Source organism: Thunnus thynnus, chromosome 8 (assembly GCF_963924715.1).
Source record: "Thunnus thynnus chromosome 8, fThuThy2.1, whole genome shotgun sequence".
Lineage (NCBI taxonomy): Eukaryota > Metazoa > Chordata > Actinopteri > Scombriformes > Scombridae > Thunnus > Thunnus thynnus.
In genome coordinates, this window is record NC_089524.1 from 3,789,625 (window position 1) to 3,805,620 (window position 15,996).

Sequence of the window (15,996 nt, forward strand, 5' to 3'; positions counted from 1 at the left end):
AAAACTTGGTTAAACTCTGCCAAACCATTAGAATTACATACTATTTACATCTATTTCTCAGGTCAGGTGTAGCTGTGAGTCTCAACCTCTTTTTGGTCACTTGTAGTTTCAAAAAAGTTCCTGCACACCATTTAGTCTCAGTGACAGGTGTGTAGGATTAAAACCTCTTAACTTGAAAAGATCACTTGAAGTCACTTTAATAACACAATGTTTTAGTCCTCGGACCTTCATCATCAATATAAAGACAGTCATCAGTTTCAGTTTTTACCCAGGAAAATCCTGCCAGTCAAGAGGAAGCCAGTATGTATATAAATTAAGGTCAATAAGCTCATCCAATAGAAAAACAAGCAGGACACTCAGCTCTTGCAATTACATAAATAATTAATATACATATATTACAAAAGATGAATTAGCATTATACAATAGGGCCCTAGATCCCCAAATCCCATATGACCCAATGTAGCCTATAATCTGAGGCAGAAAAAGGCACTATTGTTCATCTAAAAATGGGCCAAACAGTTAGTAGTAAAATTATTCTCATGTACAAGGGTAAAAACAGATAGCCTTTATATGGATGGTGCTGTTTGTTCACATGAATTTTACCTGATGAAGGTCAGAGGAGCTAAATGTTGTGTTATTGAAGTGGATTCAAGTGATGGACAGTGTGCAGGACTCTTTGTTTTCTTTGCAGGTCTGATATGAAATATATGTGTGTATAAAATGTACAAAAGTTTGGTTCTGTTGTCCTCTTTCACTTCCAGTTTAGTAGGTCTATACTGTATCTACAGGAAAGTGAATACTGATCTGTTCACACACACACACTTTAACATAGAGAAACAGGACAAAGTGAAATAAATAGAACATCTGAAAAGGTTTATTTCCCAGGACTTTGCATAGTAAACAATGTGGAGGAAAGAGTACCACTGTGTGGGTGTATAGTAAACAATCCTCTGTAAGAGTCTTTGTCAAAAACATAGCTGAAGAGTGTATGGTACACACACGCACACACACACACACACACCATCTGATCTGAGGTATAAACACACATCTATCAGGGTAGAACTATTACTTCATATAGCATAAGATAAATAAATACAGGGTGTCTTGACATTTTAAGTCAACTTTTAGCTTTGTTATATTCCCTCACTTGACATTATATCACTGAAATTGATGGACACCATCACAAGCTATTTTCATTTTAAGCAACAGCCACACATCACTGCTTTCAAATGATAAATGCTGCAGATGCTGAAAAAAAAAACGTTTTATGAAGTTTGAGTATCAGCTGTAGCAACTTTTTAACCAAAATATGACATGTGTCTGGTCAAGCCATCTTTAGGGAGTTTAATATGCATTCACTATGTATAAATTAACCACTCTGATGATTGACATGAGCTTGCTGGCCAGTCATAACGCCTAAACCCAGTGCAAAACATTTCTCTATCCAATAAACTAAGCAGGCAAGTGTTGAAGATGAATCAGAAGAAATAAGAGAAAAGGGGCAAAAATGTGAAAATATAAAAAAGACTGAAAAAATGAAGCAAAAAGAAAGTCTAAGAGCCAAAAGACAAGAATAATAAAACATAAAATCAACGTTTCAAACTACAAAGAATTTAAAATAAAACTTGAGAATCTATGATATAAAATGTTTAGTAAAGTAAATAAAAACAGCTCAGACAAAAAAAAAACACTTCAAGCAAAGACATATCTAGCACTGCTCCCAATATCGTCATCCATATAAATTAATAAATCTATAATCTAATAACTCCCATATGGACCAGTGATCTCAGAATTGCATACTTTTTTCTCAAAAAACAGACACGCACACACACACACACACACACACACACCAGTATCAGCTGGCAATAGAGAAGACAGGTGAATTGAGAAGAAAACAGACAAAAAGAGAAATTTTGACTGATCCAGATGAACACATTTTATAAAAAACCCTGCTTCAAAAACACATTATATCCAAACACAGTAAATAAAGTGAACTGCTGTCTGTCCACCTGCCTTCATATCACTCAGCTGTAAACACACCACACACATACACACAACATGAATATACATATTTACCATTGTAGAAGTCTCCCAGCCTGCATTAACTCTCATGTTAGCACACAAATGAGACAAAACAGGAATTGAACAGTTTCCAATGTAACAGAACATGTTAGTATCAGTATCAGTGCAGTTATAGTGCAGAAAAAAAACACATGACATAACAGACTGTGGCTTCTACTGTGGCGACACCTGTTGGTTTAGTTTAGTTCCTGATACTGAAAGCTTTGGTCTTCCTGATGTTGAGGAGGGGAGGTTTAATCTTTGGCTTGTTGTCAGTCTTGTTCTCTGTTCTGTCTGAGGAGGGGACTCGCCGACTGTAGATGTCTGGGTACTGCTTCTGAAACTGTAGAAAGGACAATAAAACGCAGGATTTAACAACTTAATGCTGGAACACATGTTAACTGAATACTAACACTACTGGTAATGACAATCACAGTACGTTGTGCGTTTTCCCAGCTGAAAATTGAATTAAATGGTCACTTCCAGATGGTGTATAAATGTTATCTATACATCTAGTTAAAGGAAAAAAAGGGGAGCACCCTGGTAGTAGCCATTGAAGAAGAATACCCTTTGGGAGCAGACTCAATCATCAAAGGAGAACACATTTAGTTTGGAGACCTGATAATCAAATAACGTCTGAGACAACTCTCTGATCAAACATATGCCAAGTTTGTGTCCTTTCCACCTCCTGACCCCTGCTGATGTGACCTCTCCTGTATTGCCCCTGGATTTGCCTTGATCTTGTATGTAAATGCCCTCCCTTTCTACCCCTTTGTCTACCATTTGTTAGTCACCCTCCTGACCTCTACTGATCTGACCCCCCCCGACGTGCCCCTGGCAAACCATGATCTTGTATGTAAATGCCCTCACTACTTTGATCCATACTATAGCTTTTGTTCACCATTTGGTGCTTTGATCTTTACTGTATAAAGTCTCTCCACTTCTTCTGCTCTGGGTCAGTCTACTGTATCAGACCAGCTCTGTGTCAGTATGCTCACCGCATTTCCGGAATGCTATTAAAACACTTCCACCACAGCAAACTTTGAACAAGGACTTGAGTGAATTTTCTTCAACACCACATAACCGTAACATCCCTGGTTCCACTCTGGCTAGGGACCCTTGTCATGTCATAACCTCCCCTCTCTCCCCTTGTTTCCTGTCTGCTTTTCTACTATCAGCTTTCTATTAAATAATACAATATATACACAATAATGCATCTTAAAAAAACTGGACAAACTGGAATAGGTAGAGGTACTGGTGCCTGAAGCAAACTATTTTAGTCAGGTCAACACAGCTGTTCTAAAGTGTCTTCTCTTATTATATTAAATGCATCCTCTTAAACTCATCTTGGTAGTGATGAATTCAGAAGAGTAGGACTGCTGCCAGTACAGCTCAGAGTAGAGCAGAAGCTGCATTATATGTACAATATTATAAACAGGTATGCTACTCAGTATGTGTGTTCTCAGGTAACGATGGTCCATACTCAGCTATAACTATAATACCAGGGCCAGTGTGCGTTAATGTGAAGTGTCTCCAGTGAATAATGTAGCCAGAAGTTGCATTTTTAACACTGGTGCCATGTTGTGAACAGCCTCCTGCTTCACATCCAGTTTTTAAAAATAAGAGCGGCTTATAGAAGTTAGGTCAGGACTTATTTAAGGAACAGGGTCAAAGATTTATGATGAAATCTGCAATGACACTGTTACTTTATCTATCAAATTGTCCTTGTATTTTATCTTATATTTTTTCTTAAATTGAGGTGATTAGATTTCATGATTTATGTTCATGATTCATGTTTTAGTTTTTACAATGAATGTTAAATATTCTTTGTCTTTTAACATCTTGGAACCAGGAAGTAAGTGGTCAATCTGGAGCAGTGCCAGTTAAATCATTGTAAAACCATGTTTTGTTTGAAAATACAGATTTCTGACTGTTTTCGTTACCTGCTTCAGTTTCTTGCGTCTGTCCTTCTCACTCATGTTTTGGTCTGTCAGTAGGATCTCCAGTAACTCCTCCATGGCCTTCTGGGAAGACGCTTGCTTTTGCTGTTCAAACTCAGCGCCGCTAATCTGACGGCAGAACGCGTAGATGGGCATTGGAACGCAAACTGGGTCGCTGGCATCGATATTAGGAACATTGCTGACTGGAACCTGTAGTCAGAAGAGTAAAAACACGTCTGTGTGTCTGTGCTGACAGATATTCACTGTACATTCAATGCAGATGAAACTCAAACTGCTTTTTTTTTCTGTTTTCATTCAGCTGGTTCAGCGGAATGATATATACTGTAACATTTTAAAAGTGTACCTGTACCGTGCGCAGATACTGCACGTGGTCATTGATAGCACTCAGCAGGAACTCCGGGACTGAGAGGATGCTTTGCTGATGGTCCATTAGAAATGACACCAGTCTGGTAGCTAACAGCTCATCCAAATCACACTCCTCAGCGCTGCCCAGAACGCAGCCTGAAAACGTGTGAACCATCTGGAACGAGAATCACAAAAAACAGACAAGTAAATCAATAAAAAACATTCATATTATTGGTAGTAATGTCAAAATGTCTTCTGTGAAAAAGCCTTATGTGATGAAAAAAGATCCAACTGTAACTGTAATCCACTTAATTTCAATGAGATAATCTTCATCGAGCCCCAGGAAGGAAATTAGGATTACAGGGGCACAAATTGTAGAGTAAAGATGAGTACAGTGATTTTTTTCCCCCCTCACCAGTGTTCGGGTGCCGATGACGGGGTGGAGGCGCGGCATGTCCACGTTCTGGCTGATGCGAGACATCATCCTCATGAGGAGCTGCAACTTCCTGCGAGAGGCAGGTGGGAGGAGGAGGGTGCACAGCTGCAGGGCCTCAATGGCCACACGCTCGCACTGAGGCTGGAGAAGACCTATACACACACACACACACGTGTAATCATACAGTAATGATGACAGAGGCAGGTGAAATCTGTAATCTTGCAAAGAAACAGCAGTAGAATCACTCTTTAAGTCCACATTCATCCATCACAGCTACATCACATTCACTAGATCAGACACATGAATGGATGAATGATGGATGACGAGGTTAATCAACTACAGCTACTGTATGGTGCAAGATGAGTCAGGTAGGATTTATAACTATTGAAAAGCATGGCCATCCCAGTACATAGCCCTGATCCAGGTCAGAGAAGAAATAATGCCACATTACCGCACATCATTTGTAGGTCATCAAGATAATTTGCTATGGTTTGATGAGTTTGCATTTTCAATTTTCTTCCAAAAAGCTTTTTTTTTTTTTTTTTTTTTTTACAACAATAATAAACGGATCTGTGACTGAAATGTCCAAGAGTCAGGAGATATCCATGCAGGGTCGATGGTCTGGGATTCAGGGCTACCTGGTTAATGGCTGTACGTTGTTTATTTACAGCACTATGCTAATATCTTGCAGTCAGATGCCTGTCCATCTGAGCTTGTTAAATAATACCTTTATAAAATCATTTCTAAATTCTTATATTATTTCAAATGTCTGTTGTTCTTTCATCACAGTGATTATGACTGTAGATTTTTCTTTTTAAAATCACTGATATTTCTAGTTTCCAGATCTTCAAAAAAAGCTGCATTGCACACATACATTTGTTTCCTATTTCAAGCTGTTTTTACTTGAATATACTGTTTACAGGATAGATTCTCTACTCTGGCACTTCATATGTTGACAGAAAAAGATTGACATTATTTTAGCAGGTCCAGTTTTTAAATGTGGTTTGCTTAATGCAGCAAGCTGCAAAAATCAAAAGCAGCAGGGAAGGAAAATAAAAAAAAAATATATAAAAAGCAAGCAAACTATAGTGTGCAGCATCAATAGACCATCTTATCTAAAATTGAACACATTTTGTGAGGTGCTGGTGAACTCTGTGCCCTTTCAATGAAGATGAAATCATTTTCTGGAACTCTTCAACTCACATCTCTTCACTCTTTGAGATGAATTAGAGTTGTGTTTCCGAGACACTTTTAATAAACTCTCATACGAGTAGTGGTTAGATGTTAGTTTGATTAGACGTCGACAGACAAGCAGACACACAGACAGGTAGAGGGCAGAGGGTCTTACTGTGCTCAGGTTTGGGTTGGGGGGGCTGGGAGTTGCTGGTGGGCACAAAGACAGGCGGTTTGAACAGTGAAACAGGTCGAGGCGGCTTGGACACATCCAGAGAGCTGACGCAGCGCCGGACAACAGCAGGGGCAGGGAGGGACCAAAGATTAGAGGTACTGGAGGCGGGTCTGGGCCCACCAGGTCCTGTAGTAGCATGAGACCCTTGTACTTTGGTTACAGCAGATGAAGAGAAGGAGGAGTGAGGATGATAGGAAGAAGAAGAAGACAACGAGGGAGGACGTGAAGCTGAGGAGGAGTGATGCTGGTCTACGGAGGTGTTTACGTTAAGGCAGCTGGCTGCTCGGCCGCGCCACCTGGTCTCTTTAACATCTTCTTCACTGGTCTCCATGACGATGTCCAGACAGCTGCCGACACTCTGTGGCCGCAACCTCTGTGCTGCCGACAGTCTTGCCGCAGAAACTAAAGACAGTCTGTTTCTGGTGGAAGCTGCTGGAGCGTTTTCAAAAGGATTTAAAGTTTCTTTGGATACAGATGTTACGTCTGAACGACTGCGGGGTCTCGTGATGGCACTGCCGTCGCCCTGGCTATTGTTGCTATTGACACAGGACGCCAGGCTCTCATTGGACAGGAACAGCTGTTTTTGGGTGAGACTGACAGAGTCATCTAGGATTGTTTCCAGTGAGCAGCTCCTAGTTCGGGGCCTCAGAGAGCCGACTGTACCCAGGCTCAAGCAGCTGCCTCCTAACTGACCGTCACCTTTCAGCGCCGCCAGCCGTCGTGACTGAAGTTTCCCTCCAAGCACCTCTCTCATGGGCGATTCTGTCTCATCGCATGTTCCCTGTCTGAGCAGCGACAGGAGGAGACACTCTGTGGAGTGAAATGATGTCTTGGCTGGAGGGGGCACTGAGGGAAGGTCAGGCTTCTTGCGTTTCCCACGCTGGTGTGTTGCGGGCGCTGTGACATAACCACAAAACACTGGGAGTGGATGCAGACACAGAGGAAGACAGAGAGAGCCAAGCATTGCAGGCAGAGGGTCAGTGCAAGCAGACAGTGAAGGGGAGGGAGAGGGTTTCGTTAGTTCAAATCTTTACCGTACATACAGAACCATCAGCTGGTCAGAGACAACACATAACAGGCAAACACCAGTACACACAGAGTACAGATGCTCATTATCACTGTTAGGACTCCACAAACAGTAGCGACAACAACCAAAACCTCTGTTAGCAGTCAAAAGTCACTGTTAGAGGTCAAAGCACTCAACCACATAGTGGAAACTGTAGTGGAAAGATCCTGAAAAAAAAAAAAATCCTATCACAATGTTTGAGCATTATTTCCATTTTTCAAAAGCACATCCATTTAGCTGCTGTTTAATAGACAAGCCGTGGCCAAATGAAAATCACAGCAGAGTCCGCGATACCTACCCAGCACATTGATAAACAGTTCGTACAGTTCGTATGTGAGTAACGGCTGCGGAAGGCTGTAGAAGTAATCAGACACCGTTTTGAAGACATCTCTTTCAAAGCCGGGATAGGACGGCTGTGCGCTGTCATACTTTGGCCCTGGAAACAAACAGGAAGTTACCGCAGCCGTCATAAGCCAGAAAGGATGACAAACAAATATCTGAAAGCTTCGAATGAGCATTCATTCTTAGACCAAACAAATATCTATCTATGAATTTATTTTCTTACTTTAAATATAATTCTAAACATCCAGGGCTCATTTTACTTCCTGTATTTTATTCACTAAATAGAAAAACATTTTCTTCAATTGCCGATTTCTAACATTTAGCACTATTTGTGCAGGACAAAAGTGTGTGAATGTAAGGTAAAGTAATGTATATGTAGCTTGTTGCTACTCACAGTTGGCCAGGCTCTTCATGGCAGACAAAACCCAGTGGGGAAGGTCATCTAGAGAGATGATTGACAGGTTGGACTGGTTACCAGTTATATTGTAATAATCCACTATTTAAGACTTGTGTTTTTGCACAACCTAAAAACCTAGTTTAGTCTTATAATTGAAGTAATTTATTCGATGTTCATATCATTAATATACATTATAAATTCAAATTATCCAATGCAAAATGTGTTTAATGCTTTTTTTTTTTTGCATCCTGACCTCCCAAATGTCACATGCATTGTCCTAAAATATCACCAAGCACGTTTTTTTCTTCTTATGGTCTACAGACAGCATTAAATATGTCCAGTATTAGCAGATACTAATGAACATTAAGGTCAGTTCTTTAAAATGATGTGTGTTCTGACATTCTGTGAGCCTCAACTCACCTAATGGAAATTTTTCACACTACTCGATGCAACTTTTCACATTTTAAAATCGTTTCAACAGATGGTTGGAAATACTGAAGTAGACAGAAAGGCACACAGGGTAGAGACAGAGACGGACGTGCAGTCAGTCATTCTGCCCGCCGTCAGAACCTACTGATCTTGTCGTCCAGCGTGACCACTCCATGCTTGTTGACTTTGGTCATATTATAGATGATGTTTTGTGGGTTTACGTGACGTTGGTCTAAAACTTCATTAAGAGATGTAACACCCAGAATCCTCTGCAGGCTGAAACACAACACGCAAGGTTTAGTTTAACAAGGAAACTCCTGCTCACCCTCTGCTTTCTGGGAATTATCACATCTTATGCTTTAGGAAATATGCACCATATTGAAATTACATACTTGTAACTTCAATGAAATTACATACTTGTAACTTCAATATATTGAAATTACATACTTGTAACTTCAATATAGTGATAAATTAAGCCATGCGTTGGACGCATATAACACAACAGAGTAGTGCTGGGCGGAATGACCAAAAATTAGTTGAAATTTACTTTCTTTCAGACTCACAAACTTTTGAAGTGATTCATTTCTAAAGCAGTATGAGGCTGACGGAGGTTGCCTCGATTACTGTCAGTATACACGAGGCCCTGACCGTAGCGCTCTTTGCGGTGAACAATATTATATATTTTGCTGCCTACTGGAAAGTTACACGAATCATTTCAGCTGTGCACCAGTATGGCACTACATGAAAAATTCATATTGTACGGGGAATTAAAACCAGTATAACGCCCAGCACTACAACAGAGCAATGTTTTTTTTCTGTCTATACTGGGTGATGGTGATGTCTCTCCAGATGTCCTGTTCATCCTCCACGGTCAGCTCTCGTCTCGGCAACTGCTGCTCTTCTGTTGGCTGATTCTCTTCCTCTGTTTGGAGGACAGGGTCTACATTCTCCTGTAAGGGACAAACAGAGCATGAACAACTCATCATTAACTTGTCTGAATGTCAGGCTGAGCGATTAATGATATGCAAGTATTTGTATGCATTTAATGTACACGATTAAACACATGTAAGATAAGACTGATAATAATCCACATCCTGTTCAGCTCACCTGTGACTCTTTCTCATGCTTCTTGATACTCTTAAACCTGAAGAAACCTTCTTTGTCTCTGAGTGAAGGTCTTTTCTTAATGGAGCTGGGAGCTGAGGCTGGAGCGGGACAGGGAATGGGCTTCAGAGGAGAGGTGGAGGGGAATCTGGAGAAGGAGAGAGGACATGGATTGGAGCAATCAGTGTCCAAACAAATTGATTTTATCTGCTCCTCAAATAATTTCGCAGCACGTTTCTCCAAAAGTCTGCGTACCTGTACAGCGTGTTGTTGTCCTCCAGGTCCTCCGTGCCCCAGCGGCCCTTCACGTCTTCGATCACATGATTCTTCAGAAACTTCTTCAGGAGCTGCACCGTCTGTTGCCTGGTGACATCAGGACCAAAATTGCTGTTGCTACGGAGCAGCTGGTGCATCCACTCCACGGCAGCCGTGGCGGTGAAGCAGGAGGAATAATGCCGAAAGTTCTGGCGGTGTTTCCTGAGGGGCATGCCAGCCCGAAACAGACGAGTCACCTCATTCCACTACAGGAGGACAGGGAGGAGAGGGTTTAGTAAAGACTAACAGGTCCATGTAGAGCTGGACTGGTGTTATTATATAATTTATGTTGTTTTGTTTGGATTCACTTGATAACATTTCAGTGTCAAAAGGGAAATTCCTGACAGAAACAGCCTGATTGCCTTATTCCATGAGAGAGTTTAGTTTAAGGTTTGGAAACATTTTTGGTGTAAGAACAATAAGGACTTCATCTGGAAAGCACTGTTCTAAAAAAAAAAAAAAGCAGAAAAAATTGTTCATAATCATGACAAACAATACAGAGAACCATTTCTACAAATATTATTAGTCAGTTTACAGATCAGTGGTTGTAAAGGGTCAAAACTTCAGCAACACTTGTAGTAGACAAACTTACTGCCAGGCCAACACATTTAACACATTTTGGTTTCTGGCCTTCATCGGGGTCATCTAAAGGCCACAAGCCCAAACACGTTTGTTTCACAATAAAGTTGAGTTGCCTAATCATTTGGAAGTAGTAGTGAAGTTGTGCAAGAACTTTTGGTAAGCAACTGATCATTTAAGTCATTTTTCTACTACAAAATGCCAAACATTTGCCAGTTCTATCATCTTAAATATCGGGATTTGCTGTATTTCTATAGTTATATCATTTAGAGCTGCAAAGATCAGTCAATTAGTTAATTGACAACTATTTTGATGATCAATTAAATGTTTTCAATCAAAAATCTCTGGTTCCAGCTTCTTAAATGTGAATATTTTTTGGTTTCTTTAGTCTTCTATGGTAGTAAACTGAATATGTTTGGTTTGACGGTAATCAGTTAGTTGCAATCTGCAACCTCACAGCTAGATGCCACTAAATCCAACACACTGGTCCTTTAATTAATCGATAATGAAAATAATTGTTATTTGCAGCCCTAATGTCATTGTTAATTGAATATAAGCAAATTGAAGACATCAAATTTCTTGCCCTCAAACTGTAAATTGGGAGGGGAGTTTCCCACTATTTTCTGACAGTTTACAGACTTATGGGTAAAAAAAAAAAAAAAAAATCAGCAAATTAATCAACAATGTTTTTTTGGTTGCAGCCCTAGAAGTAAGACATACTGTATCTAATCCATATCTGTCATTGCGTCACCCTTATCATACTTGCATTTATTGTTCAGTATATTGCTGCATGACTTTAAAGGAAAGGTTCAGTTTTTTGCCATTAGAAGATCCCTTCATAATGCACTTATAATGTAAGTGATAGGGGACAAAATCCACAGTCCTCCATCTGTGCAAAAATGCATTTAAAAGTTCATCTGAAGCTAATATGAAGCCTCAGCCGTCCGAATGAGTCCAATCAAGTAGATATATTTCAAGATTACAGTCTTTTTAGTGCCAAAGTCCATTTTTTGTTACTATAGCCTACTTTCACTGCAGCTCAACAGGGAAAAACTGTCCAAGAAGACACAAAGAGGGAATTTGATGCTAAAAAAGACTGTAAATGTGGCAGATATCCACTTGATATGACTAACTCAGACTTTTGAAGACTCATTAAGCTTTTGTGCATTTTTGCATAAAATGACTGTGTGAACACTCTGTGGATTTTGGCCTCCATCACTTACAATGAAAGCACATTTGAAGGGGATCTTTTAATAGTCAGTATGAACAGGATGAATGATCACAGCGAGCCAAACCTCTTTCAGTGTTAATATGGGCACCTGTCTGCTGTTTTTAGACAGATTTGAACAATTGTGAACCTATCCTTTAAATGGGCAACAGTGGTAAGGTATGGGTGAGTATATTTTCAAATGACCTTTACAAAAAAGCGATTTAAATGCACTGACAGGGCAGTGACGTGGAATATGAACGATATTATAACCGATAAATCTTGAAAAAAGCCACGTATTGGGCAACTGAACAACGTGTAAAGTAGCTCGGTAAAGAAAATGAGTAGCAAGAATTCATAAAAAGGTGATATTAATCAACGATAAACACACTCAAAGTATTTCCGACCAACTGTCAACAACCCCGTATGAAAGACATTCATTTAAAAACGGCTAACAGCTAACGTTATGGCGTTGCTGTGACCTCATTGGCTAACGTTAACTTACCAGTTTCGTGGCACGGTACGGTCCAGGGGTGATAACACGGGAAGTCATATTTATCACAAAAAAGACAGCGCCAATGTTTTCAATTCATCCGATGTGACGAGAGATAAATATATCCATTACATCGAGGGGGAGAAAAAAAGATGTATCGCTATTAGCTCCTGTGTGGCAGCATTACTAATACTCTGCCCGTCTGCTCTCCGTATGTTCAAAATTACGAGCCGTGCTCTTCTGGCACGGGATTGGCCAGTGAGCGAGTCACGTGACGAACGTCGAAACGAAGAGGGAGGGGGATCAAAACAAAAAGTTCGACTTTTAAAAAAACTTTTTCGAAAACATTTCAATGGACAATAATGTTAGCTTCTTAATTCAACTATTTGTATATATATATATATTTTTTTTTGCAAATCCCGTATGCATAAAATAAAATAAACCAACAGGAAATTTACTCTGTTTCTAGTAGATATTGAGCTCTATTACAACTCTCTAGTTAAAGGATAGGTTCACAATTCTTTTTAAGTCTGTCTTAAAACAACAGTCAGGTGCCCGTATTAACACTGAAAGAGGTTTTCCTCGCTTAATTATTCCTCCTGTTCATACTGGCTATTAAAAGATCCCCTTAAAATGTGTTTGTAAGTGATCCACAGTGTGTTCATATTCATTTTGTATAAAAATGGATTAAAAAGTTTATTTGGACCTTATATGAGGTTTTCAGTAGTCTGAGTTAGTAATATCAAGTGGTTATCTGACATGTTTCTTTTTAGCATCAAATTCCTCAGACAGTGTTTCACTGCGGTGAAAGTATAGTGACAAAAAGAGGGACTTTGGCACTAAAGAGACTGTAACGTTGAAAGATATCTACTTGATTTGACTTATTTGGATGGCTGAAGCTTCATATTAGCTTCAGATAAAATAAATTAAATACATTTTTAATGCAAAAGGAGGCTTGTGTATTTTGGGCCCAATGACTTACATTGTGAGTGCATTGACTTTTGTTTTTTGTTTTGCTCTAAACTGTCTGATTTACAGTTTAGAGCAGATACCAGTGTTTTACTGTTGAAAGAACCCTTATCTTCTGTTCCAGTGAACACATAAAAACTTTCTTCACCCAAAAAGAACAATTCAAGGAGATGCAGTGTCAGCAGCATTGTATTCACTGACTTGAAGATGAGGACACACACATGGAATTTACATTAGCATATCTTAACAGGCCTTCAGTGGAGAAAATCAGTTAAAAGGCAGAAAGACAGAAAGAAGTGTGGTGGGGGATAGGGACATTTCCAAAGGGATAGATACTGAGGGGGTGGGGTTGACTCTGGCCACTGCTATAGACATGCTAATGTCTGCAAACAGTACACTAACAGCTATAAATCCAGTTTTATGTTGTAAATCTGAGGTGGCAAAACTATTCGAGGGTGCTATTCACTAGAATTCACACTCACTTGAGTAGCTGTGATTACTCATCCAGGCTCAATGACAAGCAGAGTATCCACAAGGTATTACACAGACATAAATATATAGATAAATATATATATCTATTTTGTATATTTATTTCTCCAAAAATCAAAGATTAGAGAAAAAATCCAAAAACTGAAAACAGACTTGTGTATTAGAACTTTGTTTTTTCTTCTTTCCTCTCCCTTTAATCATCTCATGACCCCTCAGATTTATCTGGTGACTCTTTAGAGGGGCCTGAACCCTAGGTTGGGAACCATTGCTCCACCTCAAACAGTTACAACAGTAACATGATGCTTCAGTATTAATAATCTAATGATGTCATATATAATAATATATCAGTCAGACAGACTAAACCAGTAATTTTTCCTTCAACACTTTAACTACATTTTGCTGACAATACTTATGTACTTTTACTTGTAATGGAGTTTTTTTACATTGCTATTTTTGTACTTTTGCTCAGGTAAAGGATCTGAATACTTCCTCCACCACTGTGTATGACTTCACTTGTTTCAACTTTATATGGGGACTTCGGGGTCCCCTCTGTGGATTATATGGTTTCCTGAAAACACTGCCGTGACCCGGATTCGAACCGGGGTTGCTGCGGCCACAACGCAGAGTACTAACCACTATACGATCACGGCGAGCTGTGCTTCAGATAGAGACATGCATGTTTCCACAGAGATACTTCACACTTATATTAGTTAGGACATTCAATTGGGTGAAAATCCTGAAGTTAGAAATCACAACAAAGTCAGGAACAAAATGAGGTAAGGATTAAATATTTGTGTCAGACACTTTCAGTTAAACCTGAGTTGTAAATCTGGGTTGGCCAAACTGTTTGAGGGCGCTATTCACGAGAATTCACACTCACTTGAGTAGCTGTGATTACTCATCCAGGCTCAATGACAGGAAGAGTATCCACAAGGTATTACATAAACATAATCATAAGTATAATTTATAGTTATGGAGAGACATATGAATTGCATACAAGTTGTGAGAACTCTAAAAAGTCTAATGTAAGACATAATGCAAAAAAATAAAGCCCGTGCCTCAGAAGAGAACAAATGGATAGAAAAATATGGTTATTTGAAAGGGGGTAACATAGTAATATGACAGAATTAATACACTGTTGTGTCAGTTCAGGTGTGAGGTCCAGACAGTGATAATACATATCTGTTATGTATATGTTTATTTATTTATATTATTTATATATCATAGAAAAATTCTGAAAACTGACAACATATTTGCGTATCAGAACTTTTTTCTTTCTTCTTTCTTCTCACATTAATCATCTCATGACGCCTCAGATTTATGTGGTGAACCTTTGGAGGGGCCCAACCTCTAGGTTGGGAACCGTTGCTCCACCTCAAGCAGCTACAAGAGTAACATGATGCTTCAGTATTAATAACCCAATGATGTCATATATAATAATATATCAGTCAGAGAGACTAAACCAGTACTTTTACTAAGGAGTTGTTTTTACATTGTTGTATTGGTGCTTTTGATTAAGTAAAGGATCAGAGTACTTCTTCCACCACTGTGTATGACTTCACTCATTTCAACTTTATATGGGGACTTAGGGTCTCCTCTGTGGATTACATGGCTCCTTGAAAACACTGCCGTGACCCGGATTCGAACCGGGGTTGCTGCGGCCACAACGCAGAGTACTAACCACTATACGATCACGGCGAGCTGTACTTCAGATGGCAGCCTACTTGTTTCCACAGAGATACTTCACATCTATATTAGTCAAGACGTTCAATTGGGTGAAAATTCTGAAGTTAGAAATCACAACAAAGTCAGTCATATATAGTAACATATCAGTCAGAGGGACTAAACCAGCACTTTTAGTTTAACTAATACTTATGTACTTTTACTTAGGTTTTTTCATGCAGGACTTTTAGTTGTAATGGAGTATTTTTACATGGTTGTATTGGTACTTTTGATTAAGTAAAGCATTTGGGTATTTCTTCCACCACTGTGTATGACTTCACTTGTTTCAACTTTATATTGGGACTTGGGGGTCTCCTCGGTGGATTATTTGGTTTCCTGAAAACACTGCCGTGACCCGGATTCGAACCGGGGTTGCTGCGGCCACAACGCAGAGTACTAACCACTATACGATCACGGCGGGCCGTGCTTCGGGTGGAAACTTGCATGTTTCCACAGGGATTCATCACACCTATAATTCAGTGAGGTGAAAATCCTGAAGTTAGAAATCACAACAAAGTCAGGAACAAAATGAAGTGCGGATTAAATATTTGTGTCAGACACTTTCAGTTAAACCTGCGTTGCTATTCATGAGAATTAACTGTGGCTACTCATTCAGGCTCAATGACAAGCAGAGTATCCACAAAGTATTACACAGAGACAAGTATAAGTATAA

The 15,996-nt window shown here is 39.5% G+C and overlaps 1 protein-coding gene and 3 non-coding genes across 5 annotated transcripts; all 4 read right to left on the reverse strand.

Moving 5' to 3' along the window:
- Window positions 1-1,942: 1,942 nt before the first annotated feature.
- On the reverse strand, window positions 1,943-12,377 carry depdc1a (DEP domain containing 1a). 2 transcript variants are annotated; one of them, XM_067596162.1, is made up of 12 exons: window positions 12,156-12,377; window positions 9,805-10,070; window positions 9,553-9,697; window positions 9,271-9,395; window positions 8,591-8,721; window positions 8,014-8,061; window positions 7,576-7,713; window positions 6,152-7,129; window positions 4,783-4,955; window positions 4,366-4,542; window positions 4,005-4,211; window positions 1,943-2,404 (listed from the first exon to the last, which is right to left on the reverse strand). In XM_067596162.1, the coding sequence occupies exons 1-12, from the start codon at window positions 12,201-12,203 to the stop codon at window positions 2,264-2,266; spliced, it is 2,577 nt and encodes an 858-aa protein (XP_067452263.1). In that variant the 5' UTR covers window positions 12,204-12,377; the 3' UTR covers window positions 1,943-2,263. The 2 variants fall into 2 exon arrangements, with proteins under 2 accessions (XP_067452263.1, XP_067452264.1); XM_067596163.1 differs by lacking the exon at window positions 6,152-7,129 and having other exon boundaries at window positions 12,156-12,376.
- A 1,802-nt stretch (window positions 12,378-14,179) lies between these two features.
- Window positions 14,180-14,251, reverse strand: trnah-gug (transfer RNA histidin (anticodon GUG)). Its single transcript has one exon. It is a non-coding gene; the product is annotated as a tRNA-His (tRNA).
- Window positions 14,252-15,227: 976 nt separating this feature from the next.
- trnah-gug (transfer RNA histidin (anticodon GUG)) lies at window positions 15,228-15,299 on the reverse strand. Its single transcript has one exon. It is a non-coding gene; the product is annotated as a tRNA-His (tRNA).
- Window positions 15,300-15,669: 370 nt separating this feature from the next.
- trnah-gug (transfer RNA histidin (anticodon GUG)) lies at window positions 15,670-15,741 on the reverse strand. The gene has a single exon. It is a non-coding gene; the product is annotated as a tRNA-His (tRNA).
- Window positions 15,742-15,996: the final 255 nt, after the last annotated feature.

What these genes read in the sequence shown, in the direction of transcription:
- depdc1a (XM_067596162.1), bottom strand. Translation starts at nt 12,203, where the DNA reads ATGACTTCCCGTGTTATCACCCCTGGACCGTACCGTGCCACGAAACTG. An exon ending in AGAGACATCACCATCACCCA is followed by an intron (nt 8,722 to 9,270) that starts GTATAGACAGAA and finishes GTTGTGTTTCAG; the next exon opens with CCTGCAGAGGATTCTGGGTG. An exon ending in CACGCTGGACGACAAGATCA is followed by an intron (nt 8,062 to 8,590) that starts GTAGGTTCTGAC and finishes TCATCTCTCTAG; the next exon opens with ATGACCTTCCCCACTGGGTT.